The 18,110-nt window shown below is 44.0% G+C and overlaps 1 protein-coding gene across 1 annotated transcript in view; it reads left to right on the top strand.

Moving 5' to 3' along the window:
• Window positions 1-990: 990 nt before the first annotated feature.
• The window catches only part of LOC145850447 (potassium voltage-gated channel subfamily KQT member 1), a 22,921-nt gene continuing 5,801 nt past the window's right edge, over window positions 991-18,110 (top strand). The window contains exons 1-2 of the mRNA XM_082957974.1: window positions 991-1,937; window positions 7,791-7,881. Of these exons, the coding sequence (XP_082814100.1) occupies window positions 1,573-1,937; window positions 7,791-7,881 (456 nt within the window). The 5' untranslated portion in view covers window positions 991-1,572. The remainder of the gene's footprint in view (window positions 1,938-7,790; window positions 7,882-18,110) is intronic.

Genomic DNA, 18,110 nt, shown 5'->3' with positions numbered 1-18,110 from the left:
GTTCCAATTCCCGCCAATATCCAGCAATTTTGCACAGCCATTGAAAGGAGTGGGACAACATTCCACAGGCCACAATCAACAGCCTGATCAACTCTATGTGAAGGAGATGTGTCCGGCTGCATGAGGCAAATGGTGGTCACACCAGATACTGACTGGTTTTCCGATCCACGCCCCTATCTTTTTTTTTTTAAGGTATCTGTGATCAACAGATGCATATCTGTATTCCCAGTCATGTCAAATCCATAGATTAGGGCCTAATGAATTTATTTAAATTTACTGATTTCCTTATATGAACTGTAACTCAGTAAAATCTTTGAAATTGTTGCATGATGCTTTTATATGTTTGTTCAGTGTACTTTGAAGAACTAATAAAATTGTTATTTTGTTGGACAGAATAGGCAGCAGCTCTACAGAGATGAGATGTCTTGGAATGAAATAATAAAGCCATCAAATAAAACAAATATTTCATGAAGGTAAAGTAATGTGAATAAATGATGGTTAGTAAGTGACAAACAGTAATGGACAGTCACTACCATCATGGGACTTGTATTAATAGTTTTATTCTGTGTTACAGCATTCAACCAGCATAATGATCGAATCCGAACCATAATTATCTTTTAAATAATCGAACCGAAACTGAACCGACATCAAAAAGCACTAATCGCTCAGCACTAGCAGTAGGCTAGTGCTCTCTCACATTCATGTCATCAGGTCAGGTAGGTTAATGTGTACCTGACAACAGAACCTGTCATCACTAGAACGCCACATTACTTTTCTCAATTAAAACCCTTGTATAAGGCAAGCAAACCAGTGTCCCTCGTTCACTATCAAGGATGGTCAAGGTCATTTAAATGAATTCCGCATTGTAACTATACACAGAGACAGTCAAGCATGGTATTGTTACTTATGTTAACAGCTGCCATATCATTACAGGACACATAAACTGCCAGTAGCTTATGGTATGCTTTCATGGAGTTAATTGGTAGAGATGGGAAGAACGTGTGGGAGAGAGAGAGAGATAACGAAAGAGAGAGGGGAGAGAGAGCGATAACGAAAGAGAGGGGGGCAAGAGAGGGGGAGAGCGAGCGAGAGAGGGGGAGAGAGAGAGAGAGAGAGTGTGTGTGCTGTTGGTCTATGCTGTTTTGAGGGGTCAACACTCACCAACTCAACACTCACAGCTGCAAATTATTGTTGTTCAATGCTGCCCAGAGGGCACTGCCTCCCCTTTTGTGCGATCAAGCGCGAAACAAGCACGCACAAGTAAGTCAACTGATGATGAGTAGTAGTCTAACCGTCCAGCAACAGGTAGGGGACATTTCTTCCGTAATTTAACATGGGTCGGATACTTGCTCTACCAATGTAAGCTATTATAATAGGATTTCGGGAAAGCGGCGGTCAGCGAGACAAATCCGACAAGACAGCGGCTTTAGTACGTTTTTTTTTTTTTTTTTTCGCTCACCGTATGCAGGCTCTGTTTTGTCCCACTTCATTTATCAACCAAGTCCGCATTAGACGGAGACTAAAGCGTGTGTCCGTCCCATTGATGAGAAAGCAAACCAGGCTACAAACAGCATGTCATCTCCAGACAAGACAACCCAGAGGAATGAAGTCCTGAATAACATACGGAGGTCCTCGATGGTGGTGGGACATGGGAGAAAACAGACGGAGTTTGAGATGTCACAAGCCGCGTCAGCCTCTCAACCTGGGGCGCTTATTTCTAACAACAGGTTTCTGTGTGACCCCGAGGGCATCACCATTCACACAACTGTCACTCGACCGTCTGTGTCTCACCTACCCGGGCTCAATCTGAACCCCCGGATGTCCGTATACAGCACAACTCGTCCAGTTATCGTCAGCCGTGCTTACATTCAAGGACGCGCTTATAACTTTCTGGAAAGACCATCTGGGTGGAAATGCTTCGTGTATCACTTCTCGGTGTGAGTGTTTATGATGAATAACGTTGATATAACAAGAACACATTACTTGCATTTTTCAACCATGCCAAGTGCCAAATGGTTCAAAGCAGTTCAAGGGCATGACACTAGGCTATCCTTTGGATTATTTCTAGTTGTCCTAATACAATACTATACACGTGATTAACGGTACAATTATGTTACTGAATTACACTGTAGGCTATAAAATTGAGACTATATGTAGATTTATACAGCTGAACAAACTCACTTCAGTATTTAATGAACATCACTGACGTCAGACTGCTATTATGTAGTATTGACCGTTTTGTCTGAACATGGAGTTTCTGTCAATCTCCATGGGCTGGTTTCCTGGACACACATTAAGCCTATGACTGGTCTAAAAATACTGTATATTTCAATGGAGATTCTCAGTTGAGCAGACTTTTTAGTCTAGGACTAGGCTGTGTCTGAGAAACCAGACCTATATTATCATGTTGTCCAGGGGAAACCAGCCCTATATCATCATGTTGTCCAGGGAAAACCAGCCCTGTATCATCATGTTGTCCAGGGAAAACCAGCCCTGTATCATCATGTTGTCCAGGGAAAACCAGCCCTATATCATCATGTTGTCCAGGGGAAACCAGCCCTATATCATCATGTTGTCCAGGGGAAACCAGCCCTATATCATCATGTTGTCCAGGAGAAACCAGCCCTATATCATCATGTTGTCCAGGAGAAACCAGCCCTATATCATCATGTTGTCCAGGGGAAACCAGCCCTATATCATCATGTTGTCCAGGGGAAACCAGCCCTATATCATCATGTTGTCCAGGGGAAACCAGCCCTATATCATCATGTTGTCCAGGGGAAACCAGCCCTATATCATCATGTTGTCCAGGGAAAACCAGCCCTGTATCATCATGTTGTCCAGGGAAAACCAGCCCTATATCATCATGTTGTCCAGGGGAAACCAGCCCTATATCATCATGTTGACCAGGGGAAACCAGCTCTGTATCATGGCATGTTGACCAGGGACGTGGGCATACTGTAAGTGTTTCGGGGGCCTGATCTCTGGCTGAGGAATGTTCAGTCTGAAGAACCAACCCCCAGTGCTCAGTATCTCCTCTCACTGGAGTTGATAGCAGGCAGCTAAACTTGGCCGGCTGGCTGCTTTGAGAGCAGTAGCCTGATACTGCCACTCTATGACCTGCTGGTGTGGGATGGGGGATGCCTGATGCAGGCTGGCTGCTTTGGGGGAGCCTGATGCATCAGGGCAGAGATAGTCCTGATAGAACTGGATGCCAATGGACCACCACTACAGATGCCCCCTTGTTTCCACAAATGTTGCCTACTAAACAACTACTTAATAGATGAATTTGTATTTAGGCAGTATTTTCCTCACCTGTTAAAAGGCCTATCACAGCACTGTCTTAATTGTGACATATCAGATGTTAAGAGTCTGGACAGTTGGGTTCTAACTTTCTAAGTAACTTTACAAAGCCAAAACCATCTTAACAAGGTAACGTCTAGCGTTCCAATGGGGGTGCAAGGTATAACCTTTCCTTTTTTTTTTACACTAAACTCACACTTGTCTTTTCTTACTACCACTGACTTTGCTGATAGCTGCTTTAACGAGGGAAGTATTTACTATAGCTAGGTGTCCATCCAATTGGCGACAGTTTTTCATGCGAATTTTCTAAAATCCTAATTTTCCCACCAGATATGTGTTTCCATCAAATTTACTTGTGGCAAATAAAAAGGCTGTGCGTGATGACGTAGTGCACATAAAAATACATTTTCGCGGTTAAATTCCATTTACAGAATAGAAAAATACAAATTACATTGATTTCCATCGCATTTTCAAATGTGATAGTTTTCTCACAAAAAAATGTTGCGTTATGAAGAGAGTGTGCCCACTCTAGTATTGGCACGGTGTGCTCTAGCCAACAGCGCGCAGATACGCATAGCTGACATTACATGATGAGATTATTATGGACAAAAGTGAAAGATCATTTTTATTTGTCAAATGGCAGCTAAGCATCAATGATCATGTCACCAGAATAAGACCTTTGACTTTTTTTTGGGGGGGGGGGAATCAAACTCATCACTTTGCACTTTCACCAACCTGTGAAGTTTATCAGAATTGATTTCATCTGTAGCCTAATACACTGCATGCTTTCAAGACGAGTCGTAGTAGGAGGACCACACAACATGTCATCGTGTGACTCAAAGTTTACTTTGATATGATGGTTATTAAATCAATATTTGCACATAAAAGCATTTCCAATTAAATTTCTCGCATAATAATTCATTTTACCGACACAAAAAGATCCCACCTTGTCTATTTTTTGTTGTTGTCAACTTTTGGAAAGTATACATTGTTTTCTGTTTCCATGTCAAGCCTGTCATGACATTTTAGTTTTTTTTATCCAAAATATACTTTACTTACGCAGTTTCTAACTGTGATATGTGGTTGTCTCACCTAGCTACCTTGAGATGACTTCACCAACTTTAGGTCACTCTGGAACCTAGCATCTGCTAAATAACTCAAATGTAATGTTAATGTTCTTTCATTGTTGTGTAACTGTAAGAGTGGGAGGCAGGAATGAACATTGGCTTATAACTGAGCCAGAGTGAGCGCTCCAGACAGAGTGCTATCAGGACTGCAGGACCTCCCCCACGAGAGAGTGTGTGTGTCTGTGTGTGTGTCTGTGTTATACCATGACCTCTGTAGTGTTGGCATGTTGCCTCAAGCTATGTGCTTGTGCTACTTACTGTATGCTGTTTACAATGCTTCCATGAATAATGCCATGGCAACATTTTGTTGGATACATACATTTACCTTCAGATCCTTAGACTCCACTAAACATTGTTGAGTCATGACGTTCACAATGATTGAGCTATATAACAGGGAGACTGAGACCCGACACAGTGACACTGCCACATGAAACTATCACATTGTCCCTTCGCTCCACAAGCCAGCCGTCTATGACGTCACAAGTCAACCTGCCTTAGATGTGTTCTATCATAGAGAGTGGCTGATAGTAAAACCTTATGATGTGATTACCTGTACACAGTGCTGCTGTCTACCTCTCTCTGCCCTGTCCTGCTACCCCCTGCAGACGCAGTAGACTGGAAGAGATCCTGCCCATCAATAATACATGCAGCTTGGAGATGTGATGCTTACAGTATTGTGTAGAGCTCAATAGGGCCCACACAGCCCACTATATAGAGGCCAGTAAAGCCCATGTTATTTGTATTTAATAAGGATCCCCATTAGTTCCTGCCAAGGCAGCATTTACTCTTCCTGGGGTTTATTATGGATCCCCATTAGTTCCTGCCAAGGCAGCAGCTACTCTTCCTGGGGTTTATTATGGATCCCCATTAGTTCCTGTCAAGGCAGCAGCTACTCTTCCTGGGGTTTATTATGGATCCCCATTAGTTCCTGCCAAAGCAGCAGCTACTCTTCCTGGGGTTTATTATGGATCCCCATTAGTTCCTGCCAAGGCAGCAGCTACTCTTCCTGGGGTCCAGCAACATTAAGGCAGTTATATACAATTACAAATATTACACGACATTACATTTCATAACACTTTTCACAACGCATTCAGTGTGTGCCCTTAGGCCACTACTCTACTACCACATATCTAAAATACAACATCCATGTGTTCGTGTGTGTAGAGTGCTTGTGTTAGCATGTGTGTGTGTGTGTGTGTGTGTGTGTGTGTGTCTTCACAGTCCCAGCTGTTCCATAAGGTTCTATCTGTTTTTTAAATGATTCTACTTGCATCAATTACTTGATGTGGAATAGAGTTCCATGTAGCCATGGCTCTATGTAGTACTGTGTGCCTCCCATAGTCTGTTCTGGACAGTTGATCCCTCTTCTTCTCTGTTCTACTGGCTGCTTCACAGTGGATCCCTCTTCTTCTCTGTTCTACTGGCTGCTTCACAGTGGATCCCTCTTCTTCTCTGTTCTACTGGCTGCTTCACAGTGGATCCCTCTTCTTCTCTGTTCTACTGGCTGCTTCACAGTGGATCCCTCTTCTTCTCTGTTCTACTGGCTGCTTCACAGTGGATCCCTCTTCTTCTCTTTTCTACTGGCTGCTTCACAGTGGATCCCTCTTCTTATCTGTTCTACTGGCTGCTTCACAATGGATCCCTCTTCTTCTCTGTTCTACTGGCTGCTTCACAGTGGATCCCTCTTCTTATCTGTTCTACTGGCTGCTTCACAGTGGATCCCTCTTCTTCTCTGTTCTACTGGCTGCTTCACAGTGGATCCCTCTTCTTCTCTGTTCTACTGGCTGCTTCACAATGGATCCCTCTTCTTCTCTGTTCTATGTGTGTTGAAGTGTGGTGGTGAGGTGGTTGGATTCCAGACCAGTCATCAGTAAGCACACCGGACACGCCGTAAGGTGATAAGGGCCTCAATGGAACAAACACTAACTGCAAACAAAACAGCAACCCCTCTCCCTACATATGTAGGATCTTAATTTGATCACTCTTTTGTTGTAGATAATTTTCCTGCACAGCAGGAAATGCAAAGTGTATTTGAGTTTTAAAAAGGCTTCTAAAGTTTGTAATTTCCACTTTGAAATGTCAGACTTGATTTGCCCTAACGAAAAATGTATCAAACCCAACAAAAATGTCCATCATTGTAATCCACATAATAATTCACATTTCCTGTTGCTGCAGGATTATTTTCCTGCTGTAGCAAACTGGCTCAAATTAAGATCCTACATCTGTAGTTTCCATCAATGCAAGTAAGTTGTGTATTACTAACAGTTGGAAAGTGTTTTGACAGGAGCAAGGAGGCTAGTTGAGGGGGCCAGGGCTTCTATCTTAGTATTGCTATAGGTTCATACGGTAGGTCTATCATTACTATCTGGCCACTGGTGTAGATCTACACAAACTGCTAGATATCATCTCAATAGGATTCCCAATGACTGAGGCAACATCAGACAACTTGTCAAGGGGTGGAAATGGACATTTACAACGTCATCTGCATTGTGTCTGGCTAAGTTGTGTTGTAGCAGCTTGTAGCCTTATCTTGTACAAAGAAAAGCTTTTTATCTCAGTCCTCTTGAGGACTCACAGTGGTCTGATTGTTGGTTCAGTTGGAAAAAGAACGTATGACCTTGAGATCAAATAGAATGACAGGATGTTGTTGTCCTTTCAGAATGTCAGGGGCTGGCATGGTAGTGGCATTAGAATGTGTGTGTGTGTGTGTGTGTGTGTGTGTGTGTGTGTGTGTGCAGAATGTCTTTATGTTTGGTGTGAAGAAGGTGTGTTTGATCTGGTGACACATATACTAAGTCCACGTCAGTTGAGGCCTGAGTTCAGCTGAGGTAGCTACTCTACTGGCTACAGACCCACTGCTGCACTGCTCTACCCTGTTAGCACACTGCACGGTACGCACAGAGAAACTGACTCTACAGTCAAACACACCTAGTGGCTCATGAAGGATAGATACTGAACATCATGTCGGCTTATGACTGAGAAAAAAAACACTCAAAGTGGGTTAACACCACGAGTGTTTTAAATCATAGTTCTCAGCTTAGTGGGTTAACACCACGAGTGTTTTAAATCATAGTTCTCAGCTTAAAGTGGGTTAACACTACGAGTGTTTTAAATCATAGTTCTCAGCTTAAAGTGGGTTAACACTACGAGTGTTTTAAATCAGAGTTCTCAGCTTAAAGTGGGTTAACACCACAAGTGTTTTAAGTCATAGATCTCAGCTTTAAAGCTCCAACATGTAACTTTTGGGGGCGTCTGTGTATTCTCTTGACTGCTTTCAATCATTTTCCACATACTCTGCGTTGTTTTATATACCTCTCCACGTCATACATAAAGTGATTTGAATGTTGTTCTGTCCTGCAGGTTCCTCATCGTGCTCGCCTGTCTTATCCTCAGTGTGCTCTCTACTATAGGGCAGTATCAGGCTCTGGCACATGGCACTCTCTTCTGGGTGGTGAGTTATTATATAATAATATACTCTACTATAGGGCAGTACCAGGCTCTGACACTCTCTTCTGGGCGGTGAGTTATTATATTATTATATACTCTACTATAGGGCAGTACCAGGCTCTGACACTCTCTTCTGGGTGGTGAGTTATTATATTATTATATACTCTACTATAGGGCAGTACCAGGCTCTGACACTCTCTTCTGGGTGGTGAGTTATTGTATTATTATATACTCTACTATAGGGCAGTACCAGGCTCTGACACTCTCTTCTGGGTGGTGAGTTATTGTATTATTATATACTCTACTATAGGGCAGTACCAGGCTCTGACACTCTCTTCTGGGTGGTGAGTTATTGTATTATTATATACTCTACTATAGGGCAGTACCAGGCTCTGACACTCTCTTCTGGGTGGTGAGTTATTATATTATTATATACTCTACTATAGGGCAGTACCAGGCTCTGGCACTCTCTTCTGGGTGGTGAGTTATTATATTATTATATACTCTACTATAGGGCAGTACCAGGCTCTGACACTCTCCTCTGGGTGGTGAGTTATTATATTATTATATACTCTACTATAGGGCAGTACCAGGCTCTGACATTCTTCTGGGTGGTGAGTTATTATATTATTATATACTCTACTATAGGGCAGTAACCAGGCTCTGACACTCTCTTCTGGGTGGTGAGTTATTATATACTCTACTATAGGGCAGTACCAGGCTCTGACACTCTCTTCTGGGTGGTGCGTTATTATATTATTATATACTCTACTATAGGGCAGTACCAGGCTCTGACACTCTCTTCTGGGTGGTGAGTTATTATATTATTATATACTCTACTATAGGGCAGTACCAGGCTCTGACACTCTCTTCTGGGTGGTGAGTTATTATATTATTATATACTCTACTATAGGGCAGTACCAGGCTCTGACACTCTCTTCTGGGTGGTGAGTTATTATATACTCTACTATAGGGCAGTACCAGGCTCTGACACTCTCTTCTGGGTGGTGAGTTATTATATTATTATATACTCTACTATAGGGCAGTACCAGGCTCTGACACTCTCTTCTGGGTGGTGAGTTATTATATTATTATATACTCTACTATAGGGCAGTACCAGGCTCTGACACTCTCTTCTGGGTGGTGAGTTATTATATTATTATATACTCTACTATAGGGCAGTACCAGGCTCTGACATTCGTCTGGGTGGTGAGTTATTATATACTCTACTATAGGGCAGTACCAGGCTCTGACACTCTCCTCTGGGTGGTGAGTTATTATATACTCTACTATAGGGCAGGACCAGGCTCTGACACTCTCGTCTGGGTGGTGAGTTATTATATACTCTACTATAGGGCAGTACCAGGCTCTGACACTCACTTCTGGGTGGTGAGTTATTATATTATTATATACTCTACTATAGGGCAGTACCAGGCTCTGACACTCTCTTCTGGGGGTGAGTTATTATATACTCTACTATAGGGCAGGACCAGGCTCTGACACTCTTTTCTGGGTGGTGAGTTATTATATTATTATATACTCTACTATAGGGCAGTACCAGGCTCTGACACTCTCTTCTGGGTGGTGAGTTATTATATTATTATATACTCTACTATAGGGCAGTACCAGGCTCTGACATTCTTCTGGGTGGTGAGTTATTATATTATTATATACTCTACTATAGGGCAGTACCAGGCTCTGGCACTCTCTTCTGGGTGGTGAGTTATTATATACTCTACTATAGGGCAGTACCAGGCCCTGACACTCTCTTCTGGGGGGTGAGTTATTATATACTCTACTATAGGGCAGTACCAGGCTCTGACATTCTTCTGGGTGGTGAGTTATTATATTATTAAATACTCTACTATAGGGCAGTACCAGGCTCTGACATTCTCTTCTGGGGGTGAGTTATTATATACTCTACTATAGGGCAGTACCAGGCTCTGGCACTCTCTTCTGGGGGGTGAGTTATTATATACTCTACTATAGGGCAGTACCAGGCTCTGGCACTCTCTTCTGGGTGGTGAGTTATTATATACTCTACTATAGGGCAGTACCAGGCTCTGACACTCTCTTCTGGGGGTGAGTTATTATATACTCTACTATAGGGCAGTACCAGGCTCTGACATTCTTCTGGGTGGTGAGTTATTATATTATTATATACTCTACTATAGGGCAGTACCAGGCTCTGACACTCTCTTCTGGGTGGTGAGTTATTATATTATTATATACTCTACTATAGGGCAGTACCAGGCTCTGACACTCTCTTCTGGGTGGTGAGTTATTATATTATTATATACTCTACTATAGGGCAGTACCAGGCTCTGACACTCTCTTCTGGGTGGTGAGGTATTATATTATTATATACTCTACTATAGGGCAGTACCAGGCTCTGACATTCTTCTGGGTGGTGAGTTATTATATACTCTACTATAGGGTAGTACCAGGCTCTGACACTCTCTTCTGGGTGGTGAGTCATTTTATTATTATATACTCTACTATAGGGCAGTACCAGGCTCTGACATTCTTCTGGGTGGTGAGTTATTATATTATTATATACTCTACTATAGGGCAGTACCAGGCTCTGACACTCTCTTCTGGGTGGTGCGTTATTATATTATTATATACTCTACTATAGGGCAGTACCAGGCTCTGACACTCTCTTCTGGGTGGTGAGTTATTATATTATTATATACTCTACTATAGGGCAGTACCAGGCTCTGACACTCTCTTCTGGGTGGTGAGTTATTATATACTCTACTATAGGGTAGTACCAGGCTCTGACACTCTCTTCTGGGTGGTGAGTTATTATATTATTATATACTCTACTATAGGGCAGTACCAGGCTCTGACATTCGTCTGGCTGGTGAGTTATTATATACTCTACTATAGGGCAGTACCAGGCTCTGACACTCTCCTCTGGGTGGTGAGTTATTATATACTCTACTATAGGGCAGTACCAGGCTCTGACACTCTCCTCTGGGTGGTGAGTTATTATATTATTATATACTCTACTATAGGGCAGTACCAGGCTCTGACATTCTTCTGGGTGGTGAGTTATTATATTATTATATACTCTACTATAGGGCAGTACCAGGCTCTGACATTCTTCTGGGTGGTGAGTTATTATATTATTATATACTCTACTATAGGGCAGTACCAGGCTCTGACACTCTCCTCTGGGTGGTGAGTTATTATATTATTATATACTCTACTATAGGGCAGTACCAGGCTCTGACATTCGTCTGGGTGGTGAGTTATTATATACTCTACTATAGGGCAGTACCAGGCTCTGACACTCTCCTCTGGGTGGTGAGTTATTATATACTCTACTATAGGGCAGGACCAGGCTCTGACACTCTCTTCTGGGTGGTGAGTTATTATATTATTATATACTCTACTATAGGGCAGTACCAGGCTCTGACACTCTCGTCTGGGTGGTGAGTTATTATATACTCTACTATAGGGCAGGACCAGGCTCTGACACTCTCTTCTGGGTGGTGAGTTATTATATTATTATATACTCTACTATAGGGCAGTACCAGGCTCTGACACTCTCTTCTGGGTGTTGAGTTATTATATTATTATATACTCTACTATAGGGCAGTACCAGGCTCTGACATTCTCTTCTGGGGGTGAGTTATTATATACTCTACTATAGGGCAGTACCAGGCTCTGACACTCTCTTCTGGGGGTGAGTTATTATATACTCTACTATAGGGCAGGACCAGGCTCTGACACTCTTTTCTGGGTGGTGAGTTATTATATTATTATATACTCTACTATAGGGCAGTACCAGGCTCTGACACTCTCTTCTGGGTGGTGAGTTATTATATACTCTACTATAGGGCAGGACCAGGCTCTGACACTCTCTTCTGGGTGGTGAGTTATTATATACTCTACTATAGGGCAGGACCAGGCTCTGACACTCTCTTCTGGGTGGTGAGTTATTATATTATTATATACTCTACTATAGGGCAGTACCAGGCTCTGACACTCTCTTCTGGGTGGTGAGTTATTATATTATTATATACTCTACTATAGGGCAGTACCAGGCTCTGGCACTCTCTTCTGGGTGGTGAGTTATTATATTATTATATACTCTACTATAGGGCAGGACCAGGCTCTGACACTCTCTTCTGGGTGGTGAGTTATTATATTATTATATACACTACTATAGGGCAGTACCAGGCTCTGGCACTCTCTTCTGGGTGGTGAGTTATTATATTATTATATACTCTACTATAGGGCAGTACCAGGCTCTGACACTCTCTTCTGGGCGGTGAGTTATTATATTATTATATACTCTACTATAGGGCAGTACCAGGCTCTGGCACTCTCTTCTGGGTGGTGAGTTATTATATTATTATATACTCTACTATAGGGCAGTACCAGGCTCTGACACTCTCTTCTGGGTGTTGAGTTATTATATTATTATATACTCTACTATAGGGCAGTACCAGGCTCTGACATTCTTCTGGGTGGTGAGTTATTATATTATTAAATACTCTACTATAGGGCAGTACCAGGCCCTGACACTCTCTTCTGGGGGTGAGTTATTATATACTCTACTATAGGGCAGTAACCAGGCTCTGACACTCTCTTCTGGGTGGTGAGTTATTATATTATTATATACTCTACTATAGGGCAGTACCAGGCTCTGACATTCTTCTGGGTGGTCAGTTATTATATTATGTTGGAACAGCAACATGCTCTCAATTTAATTTGTGAAGCCCATTTTACATCAGCAGTTGTCACAAAGTGCTTTACAGAAACCCAGCCTGAATCTTCAAAGAGCAAGCAATGCCCAGTGGCTAGGAATAACTCCCTAGAAGGTAGAAACCTGGGAAGAAACCTAGAGAGGAACCAGGCTCTGGGAGGTGGCCAGTCCTTCTCATGTTTACAGTCAGGTTTGGATAATTCAGTAGAATATTTATGTTATTTACTGCCAGAGTGTAACACCCACCTGAGGATGCCACGGGAGACAGAATCCTTACACTGGGGAGGGGACGATTGATGAATCAGTCAGCCAATTAGGGATCAGTGGATACATTTATGCTTTTTGGTTACTTGCAAGTAGGCCAAACCCAAACGTTTACTGCATTTCTCCACAATATTCAGATCCTTATTGTGTAACAGAGTTGCTAGGCCAGCAGAGAGCAGATCCTTACTGTGTAACAGAGTTGCTAGGCCAGCAGAGAGCAGATCCTTATTGTGTAACAGAGTTGTTCGGCCAGCAGAGAGCAGATCCTTACTGTGTAACAGAGTTGATAGGCCAGCAGAGAGCAGATCCTTATTGTGTAACAGAGTTACTAGGCCAGCAGAGAGCAGATCCTTACTGTGTAACAGAGTTCCTAGGCCAGCAGAGAGCAGATCCTTACTGTGTAACAGAGTTGCTAGGCCAGCAGAGAGCAGATCCTTATTGTGTAACAGAGTTGCTAGGCCAGCAGGGAGCAGATCCTTACTGTGTAACAGCGTTACTAGGCCAGCAGAGAGCAGATCCTTACTGTGTAACAGAGTTGCTAGGCCAGCAGAGGACATATCCTTATTGTGTAACAGAGTTGCTAGGCCAGCAGAGGACATATCCTTATTGTGTAACAGAGTTGCTAGGCTAGCAGAGGACAGATCCTTATTGTGTAACAGAGTTACTAGGCCAGCAGAGAGCAGATCCTTACTGTGTAACAGAGTTGCTAGGCCAGCAGAGGGCAGATCCTTAATGTGTAACAGAGTTGCTAGGCCAGCAGAGAGCAGATCCTTACTGTGTAACAGAGTTGCTAGGCCAGCAAAAAGCAGATCCTTATTGTGTAACAGAGTTGCTAGGCTAGCAGAGGACAGATCCTTATTGTGTAACAGAGTTACTAGGCCAGCAGAGGACATATCCTTACTGTGTAACAGAGTTGCTAGGCTAGCAGAGGACAGATCCTTATTGTGTAACAGAGTTACTAGGCCAGCAGAGGGCAGATCCTTACTGTGTAACAGAGTTGCTAGGCCAGCAAAGGACAGATCCTTATTGTGTAACAGAGTTGCTAGGCTAGCAGAGGACAGATCCTTATTGTGTAACAGAGTTACTAGGCCAGCAGAGAGCAGATCCTTACTGTGTAACAGAGTTGCTAGGCCAGCAGAGGGCAGATCCTTACTGTGTATCAGAGTTGCTAGGCCAGCAGAGGGCAGATCCTTATTGTGTAACAGAGTTGCTAGGCCAGCAAAGGACAGATCCTTACTGTGTAACAGAGTTGCTAGGCCAGCAAAGGACAGATCCTTACTGTGTAACAGAGTTACTAGGCCAGCAGAGGACAGATCCTTATTGTGTAACAGAGTTACTATGCCAGCAGAGAGCAGATCCTTACTGTGTAACAGAGTTGCAAGGCCAGCGGAGAGCAGATCCTTATTGTGTAACAGAGTTGCTAGGCCAGCGGAGGGCAGATCCTTACTGTGTAACAGAGTTGCTAGGCCAGCAGAGAGCAGATCCTTACTGTGTAACAGAGTTGCTAGGCCAGAAAAAAGCAGATCCTTATTGTGTAACAGAGTTGCTAGGCTAGCAGAGGACAGATCCCTATTGTGTAACAGAGTTACTAGGCCAGCAGAGAGCAGATCCTTACTGTGTAACAGAGTTGCTAGGCCAGCAAAGGACAGATCCTTACTGTGTAACAGAGTTGCTAGGCCAGCAAAGGACAGATCCTTACTGTGTAACAGAGTTACTAGGCCAGCAGAGGACAGATCCTTATTGTGTAACAGAGTTACTAGGCCAGCAGAGAGCAGATCCTTACTGTGTAACAGAGTTGCTAGGCCAGCAGATGGCAGATCCTTACTGTGTAACAGAGTTGCTAGGCCAGCAGAGGACAGATCCTTATTGTGTAACAGAGTTGCTAGGCCAGCAGAGAGCAGATCCTTACTGTGTAACAGAGTTGCTAGGCCAGCAGAGGACAGATCCTTATTGTGTAACAGAGTTGCTAGGCCAGCAAAGGACAGATCCTTATTGTGTAACAGAGTTACTAGGCCAACAGAGAGCAGATCCTTACTGTGTAACAGAGTTGCTAGGCCAGCAGAGAGCAGATCCTTATTGTGTAACAGATTTGCTAGGCCAGCGGAGGGCAGATCCTTACTGTGTAACAGAGTTGCTAGGCCAGCAGAGAGCAGATCCTTACTGTGTAAAAGAGTTGGTAGGCCAGCAAAAAGCAGATCCTTATTGTGTAACAGAGTTGCTAGGCTAGCAGAGGACAGATCCTTATTGTGTAACAGAGTTGCTAGGCCAGGAGAGAGCAGATCCTTACTGTGTAACATAGTTGCTAGGCCAGCAGAGGGCAGATCCTTACTGTGTAACAGAGTTGCTAGGCCAGCAGAGGACAGATCCTTATTGTGTAACAGAGTTGCTAGGCTAGCAGAGGACAGATCCTTATTGTGTAACAGAGTTACTAGGCCAGCAGAGAGCAGATCCTTACTGTGTAACAGAGTTGCTAGGCCAGCAGAGGGCAGATCCTTACTGTGTAACAGAGTTGCTAGGCCAGCAGAGAGCAGATCCTTACTGTGTAACAGAGTTGCTAGGCCAGCAAAAAGCAGATCCTTATTGTGTAACAGAGTTGCTAGGCTAGCAGAGGACAGATCCTTATTGTGTAACAGAGTTACTAGGCCAGCAGAGGACATATCCTTACTGTGTAACAGAGTTGCTAGGCTAGCAGAGGACAGATCCTTATTGTGTAACAGAGTTACTAGGCCAGCAGAGGGCAGATCCTTACTGTGTAACAGAGTTGCTAGGCCAGCAAAGGACAGATCCTTATTGTGTAACAGAGTTGCTAGGCTAGCAGAGGACAGATCCTTATTGTGTAACAGAGTTACTAGGCCAGCAGAGAGCAGATCCTTACTGTGTAACAGAGTTGCTAGGCCAGCAGAGGGCAGATCCTTACTGTGTATCAGAGTTGCTAGGCCAGCAGAGGGCAGATCCTTATTGTGTAACAGAGTTGCTAGGCCAGCAAAGGACAGATCCTTACTGTGTAACAGAGTTGCTAGGCCAGCAAAGGACAGATCCTTACTGTGTAACAGAGTTACTAGGCCAGCAGAGGACAGATCCTTATTGTGTAACAGAGTTACTATGCCAGCAGAGAGCAGATCCTTACTGTGTAACAGAGTTGCAAGGCCAGCGGAGAGCAGATCCTTATTGTGTAACAGAGTTGCTAGGCCAGCGGAGGGCAGATCCTTACTGTGTAACAGAGTTGCTAGGCCAGCAGAGAGCAGATCCTTACTGTGTAACAGAGTTGCTAGGCCAGAAAAAAGCAGATCCTTATTGTGTAACAGAGTTGCTAGGCTAGCAGAGGACAGATCCCTATTGTGTAACAGAGTTACTAGGCCAGCAGAGGACATATCCTTACTGTGTAACAGAGTTGCTAGGCTAGCAGAGGACAGATCCTTATTGTGTAACAGAGTTGCTAGGCCAGCAAAGGACAGATCCTTATTGTGTAACAGAGTTACTAGGCCAGCAGAGAGCAGATCCTTACTGTGTAACAGAGTTGCTAGGCCAGCAAAGGACAGATCCTTACTGTGTAACAGAGTTGCTAGGCCAGCAAAGGACAGATCCTTACTGTGTAACAGAGTTACTAGGCCAGCAGAGGACAGATCCTTATTGTGTAACAGAGTTACTAGGCCAGCAGAGAGCAGATCCTTTCTGTGTAACAGAGTTGCTAGGCCAGCAGATGGCAGATCCTTACTGTGTAACAGAGTTGCTAGGCCAGCAGAGGACAGATCCTTATTGTGTAACAGAGTTGCTAGGCCAGCAGAGAGCAGATCCTTACTGTGTAACAGAGTTGCTAGGCCAGCAGAGGACAGATCCTTATTGTGTAACAGAGTTGCTAGGCCAGCAAAGGACAGATCCTTATTGTGTAACAGAGTTACTAGGCCAGCAGAGGACAGATCCTTACTGTGTAACAGAGTTGCTAGGCCAGCAGAGAGCATATCCTTATTGTGTAACGGAGTTGCTAGGCCAGCGGAGGACAGATCCTTACTGTGTAACAGAGTTGCTAGGCCAGCAGAGAGTAGACCCTTACTGTGTAACATAGTTGCTAGGCCAGCAGAGAGCAGATCCTTATTGTTTAACAGAGTTGCTAGGCCAGCAGAGGACAGATCCTTACTGTGTAACAGAGTTGCTAGGCCAGCAGAGAGCAGATCCTTATTGTGTAACAGAGTTGCTAGGCTAGCAGAGGACAGATCCTTACTGTGTAACAGAGTTACTAGGCCAGCAGAGGGCAGATCCTTACTGTGTAACAGAGTTGCTAGGCCAGCAGAGGGCAGATCCTTACTGTGTAACAGAGTTGCTAGGCCAGCAGGGGACAGATCCTTATTGTGTAACAGAGTTGCTAGGCCAGCAGAGGACAGATCCTTATTGTGTAACAGAGTTACTAGGCCAGCAGAGAGCAGATCCTTACTGTGTATCAGAGTTGCTAGGCCAGCAGAGGGCAGATCCTTACTGTGTAACAGAGTGGCTAGGCCAGCAGAGGACAGATCCGTATTGTGTAACAGAGTTGCTAGGCCAGCAGAGAGCAGATCCTTACTGTGTAACAGAGTTGCTAGGCCAGCAGAGGACAGATCCTTATTGTGTAACAGAGTTGCTTGGCCAGCAAAGGACAGATCCTTATTGTGTAACAGAGTTACTAGGCCAGCAGAGGACAGATCCTTACTGTGTAACAGAGTTGCTAGGCCAGCAGAGGACAGATCCTTATTGTGTAACAGAGTTACTAGGCCAGCAGAGAGCAGATCCTTATTGTGTAACAGAGTTACTAGGCCAGCAGAGAGCAGATCCTTACTGTGTATCAGAGTTGCTAGGCCAGCAGAGGGCAGATCCTTACTGTGTAACAGAGTGGCTAGGCCAGCAGAGGACAGATCCGTATTGTGTAACAGAGTTGCTAGGCCAGCAGAGAGCAGATCCTTACTGTGTAACAGAGTTGCTAGGCCAGCAGAGGACAGATCCTTATTGTGTAACAGAGTTGCTTGGCCAGCAAAGGACAGATCCTTATTGTGTAACAGAGTTACTAGGCCAGCAGAGGACAGATCCTTACTGTGTAACAGAGTTGCTAGGCCAGCAGAGAGCAGATCCTTATTGTGTAACGGAGTTGCTAGGCTAGCGGAGGACAGATCCTTATTTTGTAACAGAGTTGCTAGGCCAGCAGAGGACAGATCCTTATTGTGTAACAGAGTTACTAGGCCAGCAGAGAGCAGATCCTTACTGTGTAACAGAGTTGCTAGGCC

This window comes from Salmo salar, chromosome 11, assembly GCF_965601325.2.
Source record: "Salmo salar chromosome 11, fSalSal1, whole genome shotgun sequence".
Taxonomy (NCBI): Eukaryota; Metazoa; Chordata; class Actinopteri; order Salmoniformes; family Salmonidae; genus Salmo; species Salmo salar.
Note: the sequence above shows the minus strand (reverse complement) of the source record. Positions and strands in the feature narration are given on the sequence as shown.